Source organism: Tachypleus tridentatus, chromosome 8 (genome assembly GCF_004210375.1).
Source record: "Tachypleus tridentatus isolate NWPU-2018 chromosome 8, ASM421037v1, whole genome shotgun sequence".
NCBI classification, from domain to species: Eukaryota; Metazoa; Arthropoda; class Merostomata; order Xiphosura; family Limulidae; genus Tachypleus; species Tachypleus tridentatus.
This window is the reverse complement of record NC_134832.1, coordinates 8,961,800-8,988,178: the sequence shown is the minus strand read 5'-3', so window position 1 is coordinate 8,988,178 and position 26,379 is coordinate 8,961,800. Positions and strand designations below refer to the sequence as shown.

The following is a 26,379-nucleotide window of genomic DNA, read 5'->3' as shown; positions in this document are numbered from 1 at the left end:
ACTGAGGTGATCAAATTTGAAAGCACCTTTCTAAATGGGTTCCCCACAAAGTGGGGTGGTGGTGTTTTATGAATGTAGTTGATACCATCCTTTTTGTGATATACAATTACAGGTGAGGGATATGGCTATAAATGCAGTTTACTTCTTCAAGCCCTCTTCAAACTCTTTTAAAGTTGAATCATTCAACATAAGCCTCCAATACATTTTTGGGTTGTCTGTCTTTCTCCTTCAATTTCATCCATCTCTGTTGTGGCCACAGACATGGTACGTGGAAATGTTATGGTTCCGTCCTTCTGGTTCTCCCTCATTCTATCTTAATACAGGGATGTTATTGCATTTTGAATAGTTCCAGTAAATTCCTGATTGAGGGAGCTCATTACATGCAATAGACATCCTTTCAATAACAGAATACTAATACTTGTGATATTCCTGGGAGATGTGATTCACAATTATCTGGTCTCTTGGATTTTAAGGTGAAGAGTATATGATCCTCATTGTACTCCCACTTGGATGTTGGTTCTCAGTGCCTTGGGTTTTGGGTGTAGTTAACTTACCTGATACAGTTCAATGTTTCCTAGGCACTTTATACCTGAGGGATCATTCGCTGTTTTACTCACTTATCTATGAATGGGATTTATTTATATTTATTTTATACAGTTCAGAACACAATCCTGACACAGTTTACTCTCCCATTTAGGTGTGCTCCTCTCCTTTACCACCCTTATCTTCTCCACGTTTCACACTGGGGCAAAGAGTATAACTGATTCAGAAGTGGTGTGATTCTTTCATAGGGTCTCTGAATCTGACTTTCTCATTTCCAAGGGTAGCCTTTGGTCACTTTGAGGGGATACTTTTATCATTCCCTCACACAACTCCCTCCTCCTGTTCAGTGTGGGATTGTAGCTAGTTTTGTGATAGGAGGTAAGTACTGTATCAAAAACTGTAATTTTTCTATACTAAAGTTATATTTATAATAGGTGCTTCCCTCTTTCCACACTTCCCACCCTTCCTCTCCACTCTAATCCAGTGCATACATTTTCTGCCAAACTTCACAGAGTCACATGTATCATGTCATGCTCCTCTGGGGGTGAAGTGACCAATGATGTTTGTATAAGGGACATGTTTGAATATTTCAATTCCAATAGGGGGGAACAGAAGGCTTGTGACTTGCATATGGAGAGCAGCACTGACTGAGGATAGTTAATTTTGTGAGAAACGTGAGTACCTATCAAAAATACATTTTCAGTAAAGGAAAATTATAACTTTCAAATTGCACCTGAGTATTTTTGAGTAGTATTTCTTCCATATTAAATATTTGACTTTTCTGTCTCTTGTATATAAGATAGGTTTTGTTGGCTTTGTGTTTAAGTTGAAAAAAAAAATAGTGCTATACTTTCATCTTCTAAGGTTATAATTTCGTCTTTAGAAGTTACCCTTAACTCTTACATTGCAACATTTGTAAATAAATAGCTCTTCCAGTATCAGACTAATTTCTATATACATAGCAAAAAAACAAAAAGATATTCTATTATTTCATTAGGTTTCTGGAACTTGAACCTGGTAAACTTTGGACAAATTGAAGTAAAATGCCCTGTCTTGACTGTGGTACAAAATTCCAAATTTAAAAATTGTTAGTATCACTTTTTCAATGCTAAAACAAAGGTTATATAGGGTGTCCTATACATATGTGCCCATAGCCATGTTCTAGCCTGAATAGGTATTGCAAATGGCAATGAAAGAATTTAATCTAAGTCACAAAACATATTAATCTAAATGTTTTGGATTTGTGGGATATTTCATGTAAGTAAATGCTGTTTTGTAGAAGTAATTTGTTCTTGACATTCTTTACACATTTTATATACTGACAAAAATTGTAAGTTGGGAAAATACAATGCCAACATAAATCAAGGAGTAAATTATCAACTATTCAAGTAGTATTTATATAGTATGTTGAAACAATACATAGACTATAAAGTTGTTTTTTTGTCCTTTTTTGTTTTGTTTTTAGGGAAAGTTATTGGCCTGAACTTGCATTAGTTATCAGTATATTTAAAAGAATATCACACTGTGTACAGGTTCAAGTCAGCTTCTTCATTTCAGATGTTTTACATTAACAACTTAGTTATGCTGTGGAAATTACAATGCTTTTAATCTGCTATTTGCATATGTTTTAAATTCTGAAATGAAACTACCTCTTATTTCCCATAGCTGGCTTGACCTTCACTTGCCCTCTAGGCATTGGTAAGTCTTATGAGCACTGCACCAGTCTTTTGTACCCCATATTTTTCATATCATTGTGTCAACATGTGGTGATCATATAAACACCCTCCACCAATTTCATTTCGCTTTCTATACAAGAACAGGTAGCTCCCTCTACCAATTTCAGCACAATCCCCACTTCTTGATTGGCACTATAGTGAATTTTACTATGCTTTTGTGTGTTTCCGTACTACTTTTTACTATTAGTTTGAATTACTTATCATTTAGTAGTTCCACTTAAACTTGAGTATTCAAATTTTCATAAGGTGGCTAAAGAAGTTCCCTCTAATATGGACAAAAGTAAAGTCACTAGTTTGCAGCATTGCAAGTTGCCAGTTTCAGTCAAGGAGATTCAAGTGTTGATTTGATGGAAATAAATGCTTTTGCTGTTTCTTCTCTTTCTCCCTTCCACTAAGACCATGCTTCTGAGGAAGGTTTTGTCATGAGGAGGACAATTTCGACTTGGATTTTTTCAGTTCTAGTTTTTGGCCAGTCACATAATGTTGACAGTCAGGAGAGTCTGATGGCCATGCCTTTCTTAAAGCTTATTTAACAGATTTGTCAAATTTTTACATGTTTCTACTGTAGCTCTTGATTCTGCTACTTTTCTTTGCTGGGTGAAGAGTCTCATTTCAATTATCATTATTTTTCTCTCTCTCTCTCTCCTGATATCCTTGTTCATGCTCAATGTTTTGTTGCTCAAGTACAGACTGGAATGAGCATCCCTTGTCCACCCCTAGCTTTGGATCGAGTCTCTTTTGCTTACCTGTTTAGATTCTCTCCTTCTCTTGTGGGGTTCTAATCCCAATGCCTTGGTTCATTTTAATAGGCCCCAGTTTATTTCGACTTGCATTACATTGACCTATATTTTACATGTTCTTTCCTCTTTACAGTTGTTGTTTCAGCCCTTCCATCAGTCTCCTGATCAGTTCTTGGCTGATCTCCAGACCATTCTATGGTGTACTATGGCCTGGTTGTTGATTTCAGCCTTGTTCCTCACCACTTGGATTTTGTGTTGCTGGGATTTACTTGGAAGGGCTGTGTTACTTGTAGGAGTGCATCTTCTCCTTTCATCATTAAAGGAACTTTGTTAGACATTGTTTCTGTGTGAAATAACCTCTGAGGTCATCCTGAGACTTGAGTCCAAGGTAAATGTGACAAGACTGCATTCTTGTTTGTCTCGCCATTACTGATTCTGCTCAGTATTTGCCTGTTTGAGTGTCCCATACTCCTCTTTGCTCAACCTATTTCCATATTACTGATGTTTCCTTCCTTAATTTTGTTCTTCTCATTCCTGTTCCTCTTGGCTTACTATTATTGATGATAGGATGTCTTTCCACTAGTAGGTAGGGCCTAGGTCATAATTCTTTTCTGCCATATGTAAACCCTTCATAACAGAGTCTGTGAATTTAATTCCAGTCCTCTTTTTCCCAGTTTCTTTTCCTCCTTCTTGGATCTTGTCCATTCATCTAGCATAGTCAGTTCTTGATCTTCTTCACAAGAGTATTGTAGAATGTGTGGTGCCTGTTCATCTTGGCTGAATGCCTTTCTAGACAAAACCCTATTCAACATGGATTCATTTTACGTTTTTGATGGTTGTTTTCTGTGGGTCTTTGGATGATTAAATTTGACCTGACAGATGCTTTTATTCATATTGCCATTGCTCAGGCATCATGTCATTATCTTTGGTTCCTCCATGGGAAGGATGTGTTGCAGTTTCATGAGGGTATCTTCTTTGATCTTTGGGTTGTTCATGCCTTTGATATCCTTTTCATTTGGTGAGTCTTTGGATTCATCATTACATGGAAGACTGCCACTTCCTGAACCCAATCTGCCAATTATACCTGCTTCCTTCTTTGGAATTCTGCTTGAATGAGGTTTCTTATCAAGGTGGAAAAGTTCTTTCTCACTCACACTCAGTACCTCATTCATTTGGGAGTCTTTCTCAATTACTGTCTTAGTTAAGCTCAGTCTTCTCTACTTCGGCTCCTGGATATAGAACATGCAGTCACTTTGTCTCTTTCTTCATCTTCTCTTCCTGCTCAAGAGGTGATCTCTCTTTTGAGAACATAGGCCTCCCTAGAGACTCTAATTTCCTTAGGTCAAGTACATTTACATTTCATTCAGTTAACTTCTCTCACAGTCCCTTGGATCATCCTCTTTTTCTTTCTTCAGGAATCACAGCTGATCTTGTTTGATGGCTTTACAGGGCTCTTACCATGCTGGGAATTCATCTGCTTCATCCCAACTTTCATCTGCTTTTCAGTTTTTCATTTGTCCAGGCTTATTTATCTGGTTATTTGATCAAGGTTTGTTTATGTCCACTGTTTCTAGTTATCATGCTGCTCTGTTCTACACTTTTTTTTATTTTTTCCATTTTAACAGGTCCTTCTTCCTGTCATTTCTATTCTTTTTCTTTCCTTTCATATTCTTTGTCTGTTTCATCTATTTTGGCTTCAAGATTGGGATCTCTGTGTTGTTCTTTATGCTCTTGCCCATTCTTTTATTGAGCCTTTTAATATATGTTCTTTATACCACCTTTCCCTTAAGACTTATTTCCTTCTACTTTTTGCTATGGTTGTTGTCATTTTGATATTTATGTTATTAATGCTTCCCACACCCTTAATAGTACTTCTTGTGTTCTCCATTATCCTGATCATGACATCTTTTTCCAAGACATCTCATGAGGGTTATTTTGCCTTCTCTTTCCCTTCCTTCTGTTTCACATTTATAATTTCATTCTAATCCTGTTCTTCTTCTCTGTCCTGTGCCATTCATTTTCATATGTCTTGAACCAAATCATTTCCAGGTTCATGTTCTTGCCTTTTTATATACTGGAATCCCTCTGTTACTCTTGACACTTTTCTTCTGTTACCCTTAATGGTTTGGTTTAGCAACTCAACAGTCAAGCTTATTCTGACTTGTCAGTGAAAGATTGTCAGTTGTTTAATGTGTCATAACACTAGATATGACATTGTACTTTGTCTTTAGCTGCTTGACTTCACTGTTTTTTGAAGGAGATTGTACAAATGAGAATGTGAGCAACTCCCAATACATTTATTGCACGCTACTTACATTATATTATTATATCCTCTTTGGTCGAGTATTGGCTTCCACCTGTGGTTTACATTTCATTTCATTTGGGTTTTTATTTGTTTTTGTTTTTTGCCATTTCTGAAACAGTTGTTTTTCTTTGCATTTCTGGTTCTCACCTGGTTGTGGGTGTTACCTGGTCAGGTATGCTTAATCATTTTATAATAACACTTCTCAGCTTTGTTATCAAGCTCACTGTGGAAATTTAGTGTTTCTGTAAGGTTACAGAGTGCTATACACATATATCTTGAAGATTGTCATTCAATGACTTTTTATAAGGATTTTTGTCCATCCCTGATGGCCTGTGGTTCTAACAACTCAGGTCATTCTGCTTTTCAATCTTGAGAAATGCAAACATTTATTGCACTGTCTCCATTGATCATTTCTCTAGATATCTGAATGTGTCTTCCTTACTATTTCTTATAGTGCAGAATGGAGAGCTCTTGCCACTTCTGATTCCCAGTTGCTAGGGTGGCCATTTTTGAAGGCTTCCTCACAAGTGGATTTTGTACAATAGCAAAATCTCATAGCCATATATATTCATTCAATGAGAAGAGACCCAGTCTCATTATGCTGCCTATTATACACATATTTTGACACTATTTACATTATGCAAGGTGCTTCTACTGGATGTTTTTTCCCCACATGGACTACATTTGACATAATTCAATGTATACCTAGCGGTTTCACCCAGACGTTTTTACTTGGATGTATCTCATTTGCCTATTTTAATATCAACCTAAGGTGCTTCCCCTGGATTTGTTTGCATGGGCAGATTACATTTCTTGATTTTACAAACTTATGTAAAGTTCTTCCATGTAGTTTTTGTCTTTAGACTGCACTTGGCATAATGTCATATTCAAAGGCACTTCCTCTGAGTCTTTTCTGCCTGAGCAGACTGCACTTGACCTATTCGTGTGGGGTCCTCTAGCTCTAGCCATGTATTTTCTCTTCATTTCCACCCTATGTGTCTTTCACTTACTGTTCCAAGTGTTTCTCATATTTTCGTAGTAGCATACCCCCTTCTTTTCTTAACAGTTGCTCTCTGCTTGATTATATGTTTTTTGTGCCTTTACTGGCCCCTCCACCTTTCCTGTGTGAGATTCTAACTATGGGCGGTGCAGAGGTATTACTGTTTCGAAAGTTAAAATTTTTTAACACTGAAAATTATTTCTGAGCAGTACTTACCTCCTCTCACCCACTTCCTACCTCACTGATTTGCTAGTATTTTTGGATTTGTATGTGCCAATTCTGAAAAGTGAGAGTTGTGCTGCAATATTAGAGGAAGCTACCTGCTCTAATAGAGAGGGCACAATGGATATGATGGAGGATGGTCACATGATAAGCACATGTTGCTGCAATCATACAAAAATATAGGGATATAAGATTGGTGTGCTGTTCATAAGATTTGCAAGTGCCTCGAGAGTAAGTGAAGATCAAGATAGCTATGGATGAGTAGAGGAGAATACCTATTAGAAATAGATATGAAAATAGAAATTTTCATTGTTGGAAAATGTTAACATTTATAGTTTAAGAGTTGTAGTTTTTGTTCTTAAAATTTTAAGTTAAATTTAAAATATTTACTCTGTTAGGTTTAAATTGTATTATGGATACTTTGTTAATGTTGGAAATAAAGTTTGTGACTTTTACATTTCATGACAAATATTGGTATGTGAAAATATTAAAGCGTGTTATTAATGTTTTAAGTTGTAAAGTTTTAAACACAACATAGAATTATTTTGCAAAAAATGGGACTTAATATAATATCAGGTACATGTTGTTTATCATATCAGTGTACATGACATATTTCAGGGCAGTACAACAAGTTGTGTAGAGAAGCTGGACAGCTTGAAATAGATGAGTGTGTGCTTAAGCCTAATCTGTGTGAGAATGGGAAGTGTGTGAATAGTCGGACGTCATATCAGTGTGAATGCTTTGAAGGATATCAAGCTGTACAAGATGGAAAACGCTGTGAAGGTATGTATATGAAACTTTATTCTAAATACGCTGGAAATTCATTTATTGATACGTACTAGATTGGTTTGAATCTTAATTATAATGAGCTTGTGCATATTTTCAAACTAATATGTTTAACTTTTATTATGACAGCAGATCCATGACTAATAATACAGTTTGGTTATTTTTTTTATAAGGACTTAAATATCATTAGTGCTAGAAAATGAACTATATTTGATGTTGTTAAAGTACATAAAGTATCATTGCTGAAGAATAACAAAGTACTAGTTTTTTGTGTAATCTGAAAACATGCTGATGACTAGATGTTTCACACTTGTTGAACTGTTGATAATTTTATGTTAAGATGTTGGAAAGTATATTTGTAGCCCACCCTGAAGCAAAATATTTTAACACTTAAAAGTTAATTATAACATTTTTTATACGAAAATAACACTTCTCATGGTCATGGAATACGTTTGGACAGATGCTTTCTTAGTAACTACTTTTAGTTGTACACATTTACAAAAACAAAAAAAATGCTAGAAGTAGTGAAATATTAAATGTAAAAATAGTGATAAATATCTATAAAATCATTTTAATATTTCAAGTAAAATTTTTAGTGGAATTAGACTTTACTGTGACTACATCAATAGAGATACAATTACCTGAGAAAATGTTTTTCATTTTATACTGTTAATAAAAAACACTGATAAGTGAGTGAGAATCCTGATATTCTCCACACACACACACACACACACACACACACACACACACACATATATATATATATATACTGTCCTGCCAAATGTACTGAAACAAGTAATCATAAAAGAAGGACTTAGCCTTTGTGTTCACTGTCCTAACTGATTTACCTTTGCTCTTACCATGGGTAATTGTTGTTTCTCTGAAAGGCTGTAGTCTAAATTAAAAAGAAAATTAGTTCAGCAGTGTTCTATATAGATAAAATCTGGACTCTTAATGAACCATCCCAGGAGATTGATTGATTGTTTGAAATTAAGGACAAAGTTACACAATGGGCTATCTGAGTTCTGCCCACCACAGGTGTGAAAATCTAGTTTCTAGCAGTGTGATTCTGCAGGCATACCAATGTGCCACTGGGGAGCTCAAGAGGTTGATATTACATTGAAACTAAACATGAGATATATGCACTTCAGACATGTAATATTTTACATTTCTGAAAGAAATTAGGTTTTTTCATGTTTATTAAAACTGTCAAAACATAGATTCACATAGAAATTATTTTATTATTTTTCCCAGATGTGGTTTGGCAGTGTTGGTATCCTAATGAGTGATTTTTCAAGTCAGTGTGAAAAACTAAACAGTGAATTTTATGATGTGCTACCACTTTGTCCTGAAAATATTGATCCCACAGACCAATACCACAGATATATATATGTGTGTGTGTGTGTGTGTGTGTGTGTGTGTGTGTATGACTTTAAATGTAGGTCTGCCTATCTTAATTTAATCTAAAGCATAGATTATTTCATATTTATGCTATTTAACTTACTGTACCAAAGCACTCACATTATTATAAGCTTCACACAGTTATGTGCTTTCTGTAAAAACTGTCAGTGTATTAACAGTTTTACACTTTATTATGTTAATAATGTAATTAGTGAGTGCTTTATGTTAATCACTTAATTAATGGGTATATGTTGGAACATGGCTACTGGCTAATAATGTGCAATCTCTGATTCAAGCATTTTTTCAGTTTTATCTTATGGACCATTAGATAGATGTATCAGTTATAGGTAATAAAATCATCTCCCATCCTTTTTTTTCAGTTAGATTTATTATTCACTGCTACTATTGAGATATTCTGTGTGTTTAATTTTTTATGTTTATACAATCTGCTTATTATATGTAGAGTATGCATGCCTATAACTCTTTTCCAGACTTAAATTGCAAAATGTCTGCTTAACTCTGAACATTTGTCACCTATGGAACTTGAAAATGGCATTCACCAGCTTTACATACTTTTGATTCTAGAGCCATGTGAAGCTTTCAGAACACTTCAAAACATTAATTATCTTTAATATTTGTTGAACAATCAAAAGACATTGCTGCAAGTATTCTTTTTCTTTATTAAAATGAATGTGAAGATGAATGATCTGTGTTCACTCTCCTGCTAGATTTGATTTTCAAAATAACTGATATTTTGCCGTTATTTACCATTAAGAAAGCATCTTCAGAAGGTAAACATTTTAAGTACAGTAGAGAATGCTGGAGTTAATGCATACAACATAAGCACTTAGCAACTACAACCGTGAGATTCTCATTTTATCTTTCCCAAAAGTTTATAGCATATACTAATTCCAGTGCTAGCAACATGAAGATATGAATTAATTCTGCATCTTTATAGCTGAGGCAAGTGCCTGTTATTTAATTATAATTAATGTTTATTCTTCAAAGCGTACCACATCAGCAGTGAATGAAAAAAAAAACTTAGATTGATAAAAATTTTAAAAAATATCCTTTCCCAGTATTGTTTCACTGGGATATGTGTCCCAGCAGCAGCGAAAGGGTTAAAGGTAACACACTTTCCAATCCCACTAAGCTACTTGATGATGTGGGTAATATTAGCAGTATTATGATCTGCATATTACTTCCCTGTAGATGTTGCTTCCTTATAAATTTATAGTTAAATAATAATGTGTGTCTACTTCAGTTGATATAACACGCAAAAATAAGAGAAGTACATCCAAAACGTAAGTTGTATCTCATAAATACAGCAAAGTAATGCAACATGACATTATTCCTATTGCAATATTCTATTCATTTGCTGTAAAGCTGAATTTATGTTTTGGCTCCTAATTCACCAAATGGTCATAACTGAACGCACACTAAACGAAATGTGGTGTGGGAAATTATTTTGATTTTGAATTCACCTAATTTTATCCCTGTATCAAATCGAACATGTAATGTAGCAAATTATACATGTATGTAGAGAGAGATATTTGCTTTGACATCATAGTATTATTTCACTTATCGTATTCGGTTTTATTTGTTTATACTAAAGCTATTTGTTAATTGTGAAACATTTTATACAGGAATCTCTCAATGCTGTTATTTTCTGATACATTTACATCTTTTCACAGTTGCAGTTTTTCTTGCACACATTTTTGCTCATCACTAGCATTGACACTCCCATCTAATTTTCACGTGTAAACTAGGTGGTTCAGCTGCATTTAAGCTTCCAAACTGGAATGTGTCAGTTTTCTGCCAATAGGAGTGCAACAAGCCCTCAAATTGTAGCAGACTTCCTCTAAACAGTTGAACCCAATCATCATTTCTCAATTTGGTATCACAGTATTAACAGTATTTTTTTCCTGCTTTAGTGCATTTTGAAAATATTCAGTTACTGCTTTTTGCATTTCACAGAACTTTGTATGATCTGCTATCAAGTTGTATTTTTTTACTTGCTTGTAAATTCTATTTCTCACTCAGTTCAATGAGGACTTAGACCTCCTCTCCACTTCTTTTGCTTTCCAGGCATACTCTCAGCCTGTTGAAACACCTAGACCTTAATCACCATTTTTTAGACTTGATGTCACAGATATGCTCTATTTTGTTTTTTCTCCTGTTTTATTTGGTCCCTTTCCTTTTCTTATTAACTGCAATTCTGAATTTTATTCCCCCATCCTTTTGTAGATCAATTACATGGTGGGGTATAATTTTGTACTCCCCACACATACTAAAGAGACTCATGTGCTTGTATATCATTGTTCAGCAAAGCCTTGGGTCATTCAAATTTTGTCAGAAGGTCTCTCCTTCCAACCATCTCATTCTTTGTTCCTTCCCTCATCACCTTCTCCCAATGGGCACAATCAAACAGTTTTCTTCTGTACTGTAGGATTCTATTCCCAAATTTTTGTTGACCCCATGAAGATGGTATTTGCATCTTGCTTTTGATCTCTTCTCATCTGAATTGCTTCATCAACATACCTTAGTTCAAAATGGAATCTTATCTGTCTCTCAAATGGGCCTTTCTTCCATGGCTTTGGATGATGAAATTCAATGTATTCAATGCTAATCTTCACATCGCTATTGCTTAGACTTCATGTCATTGTATATGTTTTGTCTACTTGGATTATATTTATCTATTTTGAGTTATTTCTTTTGTGCTGGCATTGGCACCTTATGCTCTCTGTCAGTTAGTCCAGTCATTTGCCCAATTCCTAAATTGTAGCTCTTCCTACAAATTCTTCCTCACACATCCAATTCAGAATGGTTGGTTTACCAAGGTGGAGAAATCTGTTATCCATGCCACTCAACATCTTGTTAGTCTGGTGGTATGTATTTTTTCCAACTTACATTTCAATTGATCCCAGCCTTCTCTTCTTCATCTGAGGTCCATGGAGTTCCAGGTTCAGAGGGAATTATCAGCACCTTTTATTCCTGTGCAAGTGGTTCTGTCTCTTTTGAGTACTTTGGCATTATAGGAGACCCATATCCCTCTTGACCATGGCCACATGCATTTTTTGCTGTGTATACCACAAGATCAATGGCACCTTAAAAGAGACCCTCTGGATTTATAGATATCCCATCCTACATCCCTGCAGTTTGACATTCTCTGGTGGTTAGACAAAGACAGCGCAACAATTTGGGTACATGTTCCTCCATCCCTTCCAAATATCTGTGTCTTCACAGATGCATTGTTGTTAGGATGAGGTGCATACTGTAGTACACAGAAGACCTTTGGATGATATTATGAGGAGAGATTAGGTCTCCATATCATATATCATTTGTTTGGAATTTCTTGCTGTTTTATGAGTGATGGGGCATGACTTTTTGATTCATTGCAACAACTTGACAGTTGTCTCTTATATCACATTCAAAGGAACATATGTTCCTGGTATTTATATTTTCACACCATATATCTCTTCTTCTGGGCTCACAACCATCAGATTTGTTTACTGGTTTATTAAATGCAGATGCCCTCAATCTTATTGCAGATCATTTGTTTCATCCTTACAAGATTATACCCAGAAAGTAGTGTCTTGACTGCAGGTATTCTGATGATTAAATTCTTAGTTGGATTCTCTCCAACTTGATGCATTTGTCACTTATTTGAATGCCAAGATTCCACTCTTTTGGTTCTCAGGCCATTTGACTTTGGTTATAGATACATTAAGTCTTGATTGAAAGGAATATTTCCTTTATGCATAATTTCTCATCTGTCTTCTAACCATGAGTTATTTCTCTCATTCAGTCTGCTCCATATAAGTTCCTTCTGGTGTAAACTTTCTGGCAAGCTCCACCATGTTTCCATTCCTGTCCTTTCTCCAGGAACAACCTCCATTACCTTTGTTTCTCTCTTGATCTCTTTCCAGCAACTTCACTCAGAGGTGCTTCATTTCTTCCTTCCCACAGTCAACCTTCATGTATGACTTTTGTGTAGTCCCTTGCATGGTGTTTAAGATTATCCATATTTAGCATCACTGTTGTTTCACACTGTCCATTCTTCATCCTTGTTTGTGTATCATTGTAATTGGAGAATATTCCACTTTGTATATCTGGCATGGATTCTCCCATTCCTCATCTTCTTTTCCTTAGAAATATGATTTTTTACATGGTTGTTTGATAAGCTTTCTCTTATTCAATCATTGCAGGTTATAGGATGGCCCTGTCATCTACCTTTTGTTTTTACCCTGTGTTTTTCACTCCTTCTATATCCTTTATCACTTCCTGTGTCTGATTGGTGCATTATGATGTTACAAGCTGTGCATAGCACCCATTCATGACCTTTGCTCCCATTTGTGTATCCATTGGAAACCACCCATTTATTGTAATATTTTTTTATCACAATTACCAGTTAGGTTTGTAAAGTTATCTATATTGTGTATTCCTTCCTTTTCTCCTGAGTCTTGTCAGTTGTTCTGTTTATCATCCCATCAGATTTTTCACTTCACACTGCCCTTGGCTACTTATTTCTGTCATCCTTTAGAGGAGATTATCCAGGCTGACATATGAACCACTCCCTATATTTTTGAGTTGCATTGCTTGCACCATCTGGCAGTTTCCTATTCAGCTGAATATTGTCTTCTTCCTGTAGCCATTCTCTGTAAGTGTTTACAACCCTGAGAGGGTTATTTTATTTCTCTGCACTCTTTTTCAGGGCCCTACTTTACGTGTTATGAATCCTGTTTAGTAGCAGAGCCTGTCCATATATATCAATATTCAAAATCTGCACTATAAGGTAGGTCTGTCATACTCACTGTTGAGACATAGCATATTGCATCAAAATATGTTTATACTGAACTCGTGGCCTATCATGAGTAAAGCAGATAAAGATTGCCGCCCATTTCTAACATTTCTTAGGTTGCTGCAGCAGAAATAGTCTCTGTTTTTCAAATTAAGTCTTGTAGTTAACCATCATACCTTCTCTAGTGATGCATTCCTCCTGATTTTTCTATGTGTTTCTTTCCTCCTTTTCTGACTAGAGTACAGAAGTCCTTATCACTTACCAGCTCCTAGTCACTGGGGTCATGAATGATGGAGGAATCCTCCTGAGTGTGCACAGTTGTATTCATTTGAAAGGAGGATAGTCATGGAGGATACAGGCAGAATACCACTGTTTTATTCTAAATTATGCCAATTTGAACAGGATTTTTTCATCTCTGTTTTGCAGTTTGCCCCTCTGGCTAGGAACCCTTTCTCCTACTGCTGCCTGGATGTTGATTTCTTATCAACTGGCTTAGTTGGAGCTGGACCAGCCAAGACAACCCAGTTGATTTTAAGTACTTATTTGTGAGTCGTTTTGTAACTCCCTCCTACCTCAGATTGGACATTACATGTCCAATGCTGATTGATTTTGGACTGGAAGTTTCCCTCCATATTGCATTTCCACATTCCTGATATTATTCAAATGTACATTTCTAGTCTTTTTTATTGCAAGTTGTGCTGGATGTGCACACATGGTGATTTAGGTTCTTGAATGGAATCTCCTCTTCTCTTCTGCTTCCTAAGACCAGAGGAGAATAGTTGAGTTTTCCCTCTTTCCATGAGCTGGTCAAGTTCCTCCCAGTACCACTGGTCTGGACTGGAGTTGATCTCCTGCTTATGGTCTGACACATCCTAGCTACTATACAAACATTCCTTTTCCTTCATACTTGAAATAATTACCCCGTTCCACAATTTAATTGCAACACCACACCTGTTGGCTCCATGTTGGTGAAAAGCATACTTGGTTCAGATGTGATACAGTATCCCACAAGTGTTTCGTTTCTATAGAGATGGCACACTTCATAGGTGGTCTTCAGACACTTTTGAAGGATGCTCATCTAAATAATTTTACACTAATCTCACCACTTACTCAATGTGGGATCCTAACTGTAACTGTGAGAGGAGGTAATTAATCATATTCAATTTAATATTTTCCTGCACTGATTATATATTTCCAACAGATATATACCTCTTTTGCACACTTTCCACCTGTTGTTCCCACTTCTGATGTTGTTTATCATGACTAATCTCAAAGTGAAGATTGGTAACTATATAAGGGGAATCAGTTATAACAGGAGTGTTTGTTGAACTCTTATTTTTATAAGATTGTTACATGCTAATTTGTTTTTTTAAGTGCAGCTGAACCACATAGTATACATATGGAATTAGTTGGAAGTTTCAAAGCTAGTGGTGAACAAACCTTTCTACACTATAGGGCAGTCAAATTGTAAACAACAGTAACTGTGATTGGAGATAAGTATCTATTGAAAATGTATTTTCAGTGTAATAGAATATTAACTTTTCCATGATCAAGTAAAAAGAAAAGTTGTAAGTTGGAACTGAAATTATCATAAAAATGAGGTAAGTTTTGTAAGTATTTTACACCTTATAATTTATCACTGAATTATTAGAAGTATATGCAGTGATATCATAGTTTGTAATAACTACAGTTGCTTTTTATCGTAATTTTTTTATAACAGACTGTAATGTAAATAATTAAATATTACTTTAACTCTTTTATAACATTATTTCAGATAAGAATGAATGTCAAGAAACTCGTATATGTAGGAAAGGAAAGTGCCACAATACCATGGGAAGTTTCAGCTGTATTTGTCCACCTGGGTATCATTTGACAGCTGATCAGATGGACTGCACAGGTTAATTTTTTAGCTTATTTGACTATTTTCTGTCAGGTCTGTATGTGAAGGATATATGCTTTATTCTTGTACTTTGTATGTTGTTTAAAAATATGTTTCTTAAAAATATGTGTTTAAGTGTTATTAACTGAAAGACCTAGATTTTATCCAAAATCTGATTATTATACTGATTAAAAACTTGTTTATAACAAGGGAAATCACTTTCTGAAGAATACATTCATTTAATTATTTTATAATTATTAAAATCTTATTTATAACGAGGGAAAGTTGTTACATTTTCAGAATACATAGTTAAAACCTTATTTGTAGTTTAAATATTTAAATGTATGATTTTAATCATTTTAAAAATAGTACATATTTTTGATTACTTTCAACAACTTATTTTCAATGATATTTAACACTTATTATTCAGGAAAGCAATTACTAAACAATTATGTATGTAGGGTATTCTCCAGCAAGTTACTACTTCAGATCCAGTAGGAACTGTTAAGAAAGATGTGACCACTTGTTTTTCTCTTTATGACTTCAGACTTCTAAAATTGAATTACATTTTATCTGTAAGCCTGGTCTTTATATTTGCATGTAACTTTGACTAATTCTTACTAGTGTAACAGACAGAAAAGTTTATGACTTCTGAATATTGTAAATATGAGAAAAATGATATACAATTGTAGTTTTGTTACCTAAAACTTTAAAACAAGTTTCAGGTTCTGTGGCTTATGACGTTTTTTGAAATTAAAAAGTTTCTTTGTTTTTTATACATATAAATTATGCATATACTTGCTTCTAGAAGAGTTTTAAAACTCCTTATTTAAAATTTTTAGATACATTCTTTATTATTTAAGTTATTTCTACTTGCTTAGTTGAGAAAATGTTCAATGATGTAAATTTTGATATTATTTTATTTTAAAGTAAAATAGGTAATTTTCTTGATCTTTGATATCTTATTAAATTCATTATTTTGGAAATAACAGGATAACTTGTACTTGAAACTGCATACCTAAACATTATTTCCTTTAAAAGGATATAAATCTCATTATAAAATAATACTGATTTTCACTTATGCTTAACCAATTAATTCCAGCTGCTCTAAATGTGAATGGAATATGTTTAAGTCACACATTGTATACAACACACTATCATTCAACTACAGACTGTACCTTATACAGCAAATTGGTAGTCAATGGGTTAAATATAGCTAAGGAGTGTGGCTTTGATAGGGAAATATATGTTTATTTCATACTTTAATATTCTTTGCATAACCTAATGTTACTATGCACCTCTAATTTCAAGCCACAGTAGACTAATTAAAGGAAATTTGGAATTAAAAAACAAATTCTAGAATTTACTTGTTTTTATAAAACAATTTAAATCTGTTTGTATTCCAAGATTTTTTCTGTCTTTTAGTATCTAAATTGTAACTTTTACAGTATTATACACCATATATAAATATCATTTCATCAACTATTATGTCTCCCATCATCCAGCCCAAGTGATGAGTTCTTGTATTGGATGAAAAGCTTATAGGGCAGTGAGAAAAGATAAATCTCAAAGTCTGTTGTTTATTATACATTTATGGTTTTGAGCCACACTGGGCAAAGTAAGAGGAATTTGGAAAAACAGCAACATCTACAGTTAATCTCATAACAATATCATATTACAAATACTTTTTATTTTTCAGACATGGATGAATGTGCTCTGAAGGGAATGTGTGCAAATGGGGAATGTGTCAACATGGATGGATCTTACAGGTGTCATTGTAACTCAGGATTTGTTTTAACATCTTCAGGACAAGCTTGTGTAGGTACGTTGTAATAGGCTGTTTTGGTTTGATGTGTTTAATATTAAAGCATCTGTTCATTTAACAAAAGTGGCTTACGTGATTTAGCTGATTTTGCAGTGGTGTTGATTTTTCTAAGTTTGTTTTAACGAAGACGAATAAACACTTATTTGATGTTAAAATGCATAACAAAACCCATATTACAATCATTTGAAGAGTGATTTATTAAAAAAATACATAGTTTTTATTACCCCAGCCAGGTTGATGATAAACTTTGCAGCACACAGAAGGTGGATTTGTAAAGAAAGAATAATGTGCTTGAAGCAGAAATCTTTACATTAACTTTTCTTTTGACGAGAAGTGTACTGAACATCCTCTGTGTCCTCTCTTCCACCACTTGCAGAGCGGGTTGATGTTCTGTGCTAAAGATATATTGGTCTCATCATCAAGGACTTTGGCTCTGCACTGGGGCTTTCCACAGTTCCCCAGTTCAGAGCTTATACATAGTCTCATGAACCTTCTTTGCACCTCCGTCGTTTGCAACTGTCTTTACTGTATGCTTCGAAACTTTGTTCCTTATCAAAGCATCTCAACTGGGGTTGTGTTTTCCTTCTTCAGTTGGTCATGTTTTTTCATAACAGATGATCTGTCATTGCCTCTTTTGCCTTTCGTATCCAGGCGCAGTTGGATAAATTGGATCTGCCCTTGGATAACATTGCTGTATCCACTGGTTAGCCCATCCCACCAGGGCTTCTTACAGTCCCCAAATATGACCTATCTTTAAGTCATCTGAGAAGAGCAAACACTCCCAATTGGAATTACTGTCTATTATTTGCTGAACATCTTTCGAACCAACCTTCCATTCCTATTTATACAGATGGTTCGAAATCAGGTGACTGTGTTGGCTGGGCCATGGTTTGTTGTGGTTTGGTAGTTGCATGCAGAATCCTCTCTACACTGCAGCTAAATCTGTCTGCTCTGGCACTATCACTGCTGTGCCTGTTCCATACATGGACTATGGTCCTGTATTCAAGGCTCAGCTCCATGCCACTTGGCAGTGGACTTGGAGTGAGCAACGTGAAAACAAGCTCTTCCAAATAAAACCCTCTATTTGACTTTGGCCATCTTGCTTCCATAAGGATTGGAAAGAGGAAGTTGTTCTAACTAGACTGAACATTGGTCATAGTTTTTTAGCTCATTGTTTTCTTTTATCTGGGACTGTTGCACTTGTGTTGTCTGTGTAACACACAGGTCACAATAAGCCACATTTTACTGTCTTGCCATTGTTATGACTCTCAACAATGCCACCATTTTAAACATGTTCTATCCCAAGGTTTATCCTTAACATTAGACAGTGTTATTGGTGATGATGACACTGTCTACCTCAGCAATGTGTTTAGTTTTTAAAAGCCATTAATTGTTTTAATGCTATTAAAGTTTTCTAATTTATGCATTGGACCTTTTTTTAATGTGATTCCCTTTTAAGAATCTAAGTACGTCTAGTTCAATTTGAAATTAGAAAATGGCTGTAACGTCAAATAACTCGAAACCAGAACTGGAAAGGTCAACTTCAGGTGACTGACACTACTAGTTGAACTACTTGTTAGTCATCCTGTCAAGTTATAATTAAAATTTTGCTACAAGTCTTTTAAAACTTTTATTACTTTACTTTCTGAAAATGGCCATAATGTCAAATAACTCAGAACCAGGACTGGAAAGACCAACTTCAGGTGACTAACAGTGGTTTTTGAACTTACCTGTTAGTCTTCCTGGTGAGTTATGATAATTACAATTATGCTACAGAAAGTTCTTTTCAACTTGTATTACTGTAGTTTTTCTCTTAACACTATAGACAAAATGTAAAAATTGGTTTTAATACTATTTATGTTGTTTTTTTTAAACTTTGTTTTTGTTTACCTTAATTTCTTTTAAGAATTTTACTGATTTTACTTTAATTTTAACTTTATACTGGATGTTTGGTGCAGATAGCGTAGTTGCTTTGTGCTATAAAACACCAAACCAACCAACTTTTGACAGGATTAAAAGTTTTATAATGTAATGTATCAAAATAGTTACATTCATTAAAAACACAATGGTATAAACATTTTCACAAAAAGGTGCAGAACATCCAAAAATATTTTCAATTTGGTTCAAAATCAGGAAACGTAGTATTGAATAATATTGTTTTGTTATTTATTTGCAGACATAGATGAATGCACGGATAACCCAGGGATCTGTCTACATGGTCGATGCGTGAATATCCCTGGTAGCTATCGTTGTCTTTGTGATCCAGGATTTGTTCTTGGGCCAGATGAACAGTTTTGTGTTGGTAAGCTATATTTTTAAATGTACAGTAACAAACTCTACATATTTACTTATATTTGTCCTGCATGAGTAGAAAATTTAAATTATAAATTATTATTTTTTTTCTAATTGTTAATTATCTATTAGAAATAAGTAGTAAATAGGGGAGTTTATACTATGTATTTTTATATTAATTTTGAGTTATATTAGATATTACATACATTCCTCCTTTCTCATATTCCCACTCTCACTTATCACCAAACAATTTCAATGTATGGATTCCCATAATGCTTTTTTTTGTAGTTACTACCATCATAATGTGAGAGCGAAACAAAAAAGATATAAACAATAGAATTTCTCTTTGTTAAACTTATATAACTACATACTGTATTTACATTAAAAATGAACATTGGTCTAATTACAAAACATGCTTGTTTAGGTTTAAATTATGTTGTTAATAAAAAAAAGTAACACGTACCGTTAATCTGGTCAGTTGATTCTGCATTTATACAAATACATAATTTATTTTTAAAATTGCAACTGGAGAAAAGGTATTTGTTTCAGTTGATCAAAAGTTGGAAATATATGATTATACTTAAAGTAGTACTAAATCAAGCCAACAAAATGAGGTAAATTATTTCACAAGTATGTAAGGCAATCATGTCAAGTGATGAACTGTTGTGGATATTTTGTCTGTTAGAATTATCAGTTAACTAAGCACTTGTTTTTCCAAAAGGTGAACAAAAGCTGCCTGGAAGAGTCACCTGTTTTAACCATAGTTTTTGTGTGTTGTTTGTCAGTCAGTCAGTAGTCACAGGAATGATGTCATATAAGGGATGTGTAACATTTCAATTTTTACTATCATGACATCAGTAAATATGTGCATTCTATGAATCATGAGAAGAATTATGCACCATGTAAGCTACAACTCAACATGACATGAATTTCAAAAGCAAGAAATAAAAATATTTATTACTCTTAACTTTGGATTTATTTACTCTCAAAATGGGACACTTTTAGGGACCCTACAGATGTAATTTTAGTATTATATACATATATAAATACACTGTATATAAAATAGTATGTATATGCAGACCTTCAATAGATTTACACCCTTAGTATACTGTCAATGAGATGATGATACCAAGGTTGGGGTTATTGGGAGGAAGGGCTGTATTAAAATTCTCTAGTCCTTACTATTTATTCCATTTAAGTTAAAATGAGGTGGAATTCATAACATAAAGATGTTATGTCTGATCTTGTTTTATGTGTTTACATCAGTTATACTATTTTTAATTTCAAAATATTAATATGTGTATTAGATATAGAATATTAAGAAATCTTTCCTGGTCTTGAGAAATGTTGCTTAAATGACAGATTTCTAACATTTGAGATTCTATTATTAAAGTGGAAACCTTTAAATTTTATTAATGTATGAAACATAAAATAACTTTTTTTTCGCTCTTAATAAAAAACAAAACTGAAATTCTCAAGACCAAGAGAATTTGTTCTGCAGCAGTGCAAAAATTATCACCTAACAGAAATTTTGTCTGATACTTGTTTTATCATGTAATAGATAAGAATGAGTGTGCACAAACAGGAATGTGTACAAATGGTAGATGTGTTAATGCTGATGGTAGCTTCAGGTGCTTGTGTGATCCTGGATTTACTTTGTCACCAGATGGCCATGTATGTGTTGGTAAGTTCGTCTTTGTAAACTAACGATGAATGAAGAAATTCATAATTTAGCACTCTTCTAACATGTAGATAATACTACCTAAAAGCACAAAAATAAAAGTTTATTTTAACATCTAGATAAAGTTTAATTTATCACTTCCTAGATTGTGTTAACAAAATAGGCCAACATTCAAGAATGAATATACTGTATGAATACACAATGACAAACATACTGAGCAGATTAAATAAAATCTTTAAAACTGAATATAAAGTGGTTCAATACATCATAACAATGTTTTTGAGGTTCATTACTCTTCAAGGTTCATATAAACACATCTTCTTACCACCATGCATTTTGACAATACCCCTGCAATGTAGCTTTCACTGCATAAGGCCATCATGTTTACAACACACCTCTCATCCTCTAAGCCCTTCACAAGCTGCCTAATGTATGAAGATGACAGTTTTCCGGTACCTGTTTCAACTGTCTTATACATAAATCCATAAGCACTGCATCTTGGTGACCTGGCTAGGTATGTTTGGTATAAAAAGCATGAATATCCATTTCATTTTCCAGCTGCTTGAGGTAATGTGATAGTTCAGTTAATATGTCATAGAAGCAACTTACCCATACGTGACTTGTGTCACTTTTCCAGATAGAGATAATTTTGAATTACATTTTATACTGTAGCCTAGGATGTGTGGTCACCTTTTGCCACTGACTTTTTATGCTCATAATTCTCAATTGTTACAAAATGCTACACTTTGCTTACTATGGCTAGAGAATGATTTGTTATAGGATTCTGTCTTGAAAGTCCGAGTTCATTTTCTAAAGTCATTAAGGAAGAGGGTTCATACTTATTTGGGAAATTCTAAATCCACAGTTTAAACACATCATTATAATCTGAGTATATTAACAGTATCTGAAAAGCCTTTTACATATCCATCACAAAAGTGATAAATGTTCAGTGGTGCCACATTACCTAAAAAGACCAAACAATGCCAAAATGTATTTTTGCTACATGTCATTTCACTACTGCTTTATATTTGCTTTGGTTATCACATGATTTACTGAGTTGCATATTTAAAATCATTTTAACATGAAACACTCCACCCCTTCTGTTACATATTCTCTATAATTTATATTAAAATTTAAGTATGACATCTTTTCTTCCCTAAATAATGATGATCTACTGTTAATAGAAATGTTAAATACCAGAATATTATTACAGAGAAAGGAAGAAATCTTCTAATTGAAACATACATCTATCCACTGTGACTTACAGGTGATACCAATGAGTTTAGCAGCACAAGAAGATGACAAAAATGATACCAATATGTTTTTTTATACATAAAGTAGTATGACACTTTCAAACCAAGAGCATATGGATGAATCTTTGACACTTAAAACTAATGTTAATTTTTGCAATTTGTCATATCTAATAGTTATATAAGAATTGTAAACTTAGGTAACAGTTTAATCATTATTTGCAAAAATATCAATTAGTAGTAGTCTACAAAAACTGTGAATAGTTTTTTTGGAGCAGAAATATTTATTATTCCACCTATCAAATACATGAAGATTTAAATATATATTAGCTTGGAGTTAAAGTTACTTAATTTCAAAAATCACTTATATTAAATATTTAACTCTAATTTTGTACTATAATGCAGTTCTATCTTACAGATACTGAAGGTAATATTTGAATGAAAAATTTATTTTCAATTAGCAATCTAGTAAAATATCAAAATATCTATAAAAACTAGGTAAAAATACTACATATATATATATATATATATCGTTATTTGTGTATGGAGTCATAAAAATTGTGCATTAAGTTGTTTAAATATATTTGATTTCAATATATGATAGGCTTAATGAGATACATTTAAAGATACTTTTTTCTTATTAGTTTCTTACTACATGCACTACTGTGTTTCCAAGCTATATATTGTTAGTAGAATTTTTTGCCTTGGTTACCATCTTATCAGGATGAAAAAAGTGTAATTTTGCTGAAAAAATTTCTTGTCAAGAAATAGTGCTAGATCTTGAGAAACCTATCACTAGAAACCAACTCATTGTCATATCAACAAGTATTATGTATTGAAGAAATATTAATATATCTTGGGAGTCAAGGAGTAGTTTTCCTTCTTGGCCCTTCTTTATACCCGCTATTTAACAGCTGATTTATGAAGAAGTGTTTTTAAGAACTAATGATAATATACATAATTAAGTCATTTTGACATTAAAGTAGAGAAATGGAGGAAAAACATTTCTATTTAAGAAATTAAATGTTGTGTTTTTTGTTAACTAGGTTCATAAAACCTGGGATTTTTATTATATATCAGCTTATTTTGTGTTATCTTATAAAATATTTGTGTATTGTTATCTATTATTAGTCATTTTAGACCTTTGTTGTTGTTTTTTTATCTTTTACCATTTACTTCTTTCATTTATTTATATATATGTATCAGCAAATCTACTTTATTTACTGCTTGAAGTGATATAGCATTTATGGGTAAAAGTGATTTTATTTGTGTACTTAAGATGTGAATGAGTGCACAACAAAACCTGAAGTGTGTGGACTGGGCAGATGTATTAATACTCCAGGAAGTTATGAGTGCATTTGTCTGGATGGACAGACCTTGGGTGGTGGACAAGTGTGTATAGGTAAAACTTACTTTGTTACCAACTTTCTCAATTTTTATTTGTTAACTGTTATATTGAGAAATATTTTTAGAGAAAAGGACCTAATTTCATTATTATTGTTACTTTTTTAATATACTGTTAATTGAGATGATGAGCTTTAGCCATACCCTAGCATAGAAAACAAAAACATAAGTGTGCATACAGTTTTATCATAAAACTATTCATGAAAAAATCATTAAATTTACATATAGACTTTTCTTGTTTTAAATTTCTACAAGATAATGATTGGCATTTTGTAAAAGTCATTAAAAATTTCTAATTTCTCTTTTTGCAAAGATATCAAACAGGCTAATGTGGCCAGTATTGGTTTAAGTATAATATATCTGTGATGTATAGACAAAATAACTTAATGATTAATTTTTAATTATTATAAGTTGTTTGAACAAACCTTTCTCATGTTAAAAAAAAGGCCCATTGCAAGAATTGTTGGTGGTATGTAATATAACTATGTTAGTAATCAAAAGGTTAACAGAAGGTAAAGAAGCTAACATTGGTCATCAAGCTCTTTTTATTTTTGTTTTTTCCACTGTGGAGACTACACTTTTTATCACTTTGTCTTCCTAAACTGCTGCTCTGTCTCTCTTCTTTTCATCCCAGAAATTGTATTTGCAAATATTTTGTTTTATCTGCTTGATAGATTTGCTTAATGGTTTTGTTGACTAATTTTTCAGTGACAAAGAGTAACATAAAATATTTCTTCTCTTCTAGACAATCGCCGTGATTACTGTTATTCTGTCTATAGAGATGGCGAATGTAGTGAACCTTCCAAAATGCTTGTAACTAAGTCATCTTGCTGCTGTGCTGTTTCAGTGATGAACTCTGTCAGTCCAGCATGGGGAACACCTTGTACTCCTTGTCCTCATCCTGGAAGTGTAGATTTCAGTAAGCTTTGTACTCCAAGCTATAATGGACATTTTGGAGAAGGTAAACATTTCCAAATGTTATTTAGGGGAAAAAAATAAGACTTTTAAATACTAAAACAAAGTTTCAGTAATTTCAAATGTAGGCACATATATAAAATCATTCTTAAGGGAGTTATAAAGCTAAAAATATATCCTGAATTTTATCTATCTAACATATGAAATCATAAAGTATATAGTACTTGAAATATATACGTAATGATAGATGTACATTTTCACTGAAAACAGCATGAATAAGTATATACTAGGATTTTTTGTCAGTATTACTAATAATCCCAATACTAACTTTAGACATCAATGAATGTATGGTCTACCCAAATATCTGCCCTAATGGAGCCTGTGAAGACTTGAAGGGAAGTTACAGGTGTGTTTGTAACCAAGGATATGAAGTGGACCATACAGGAAAAGTATGCTCAGGTATTCAATCAAAGTCTTGTTGGATTTTGTACATATGAATGACTTGTTCTATTTTATGAACTATGCTTAATTGTTGTAGTGTACAACAAATATTTTTTTTGGCAGTAACCTCTGATTAAATGAAAAATAATAATAATAACAAAATATCACTTAATGTTAAATGAAAACAGGAACTTCAGTTATAACTCTCTTGATATTTTTGCTGTTCTTTGTGGCATTTATATATAGTACTTGCATCTGTGACTGAATCAGAGACTGAAATATTGCATTCCTGTGCTCCCAAGGAATTTAACTTTGCTTGAGGAATTTTATCTTTTAGTTAGCTTTCCTGATCAGGAATGCATGGTCCATCTGTATTCCTTTAGTTATGAGGCCCAGCATGGCCAAGCGTGTTGAGGCATGCGACTCGTAATCTGAAGGTCATGGGTTCACATCCCCATTGTGCCAAACATGTTCCCCCTTTCAGCCTTGGGGGCGTTATAATGTGACGGTCAATCCCACTATTCATTGGTAAAAGAGTAGCCCAAGAGTTGGCAGTAGGTGGTGATGACTAGCTGCCTTCCCTCTAGTCTTACACTGCTAAATTAGGGACGGCTAGCACAGAAAGCCCTCATGTAGCTTTGTACGAAATTCAAAAAACAAACGAACACATCTTTTAGTTATGACCAATGAAAGTAAAAATATTACATGGATTAAATAAAAAAATAAAAACTTCACGAGGAAATACAACTTTATTAGAGGAAATGAAATCTTCTTGATAACTTTCCCTCAAGAAAATGTACCTTTCTTTCATTATTTATATCCCTGTTTTTAAATATGATGTTTTTTGTATGAACAAATTACTTTCTAAAAGTATTCTAAAGGTATTGCTTTTTCAATTTCTGCACACAAAATGTGATATGCTAAAAAATTTCAAATCTGTAGTGCAATAATTCTAAGAAAGAAACCTGATGTGTATAGTATTCATCAATTGAAAGTAAAATCATGATAAACATAAAAAGGTAATTTATTTTACATTTTTTTCTGATATTACCGGACCTGAGAAGATGAACTTTTTGCTTCTTTTTTTTATATAAGTGACATTATTATTGTTCAAAGTCTGCACTACTCATCATTTCCATAACTTCTTGCAAAGTTATT

The 26,379-nt window shown here is 33.5% G+C and overlaps 1 protein-coding gene across 2 annotated transcripts in view; it reads left to right on the top strand.

Annotated features, from left to right (window-relative positions):
* The window catches only part of LOC143258492 (fibrillin-1-like), a 213,894-nt gene that overhangs the window by 49,835 nt on the left and 137,680 nt on the right, over positions 1-26,379 (top strand). For both annotated transcript variants that reach the window (XM_076517540.1, XM_076517542.1), the window contains 8 exons: positions 7,165-7,329; positions 15,309-15,431; positions 17,113-17,235; positions 19,415-19,540; positions 21,092-21,214; positions 23,741-23,863; positions 24,611-24,826; positions 25,114-25,239. In XM_076517540.1, the coding sequence (XP_076373655.1) occupies positions 7,165-7,329; positions 15,309-15,431; positions 17,113-17,235; positions 19,415-19,540; positions 21,092-21,214; positions 23,741-23,863; positions 24,611-24,826; positions 25,114-25,239 (1,125 nt within the window). The remainder of the gene's footprint in view (positions 1-7,164; positions 7,330-15,308; positions 15,432-17,112; positions 17,236-19,414; positions 19,541-21,091; positions 21,215-23,740; positions 23,864-24,610; positions 24,827-25,113; positions 25,240-26,379) is intronic.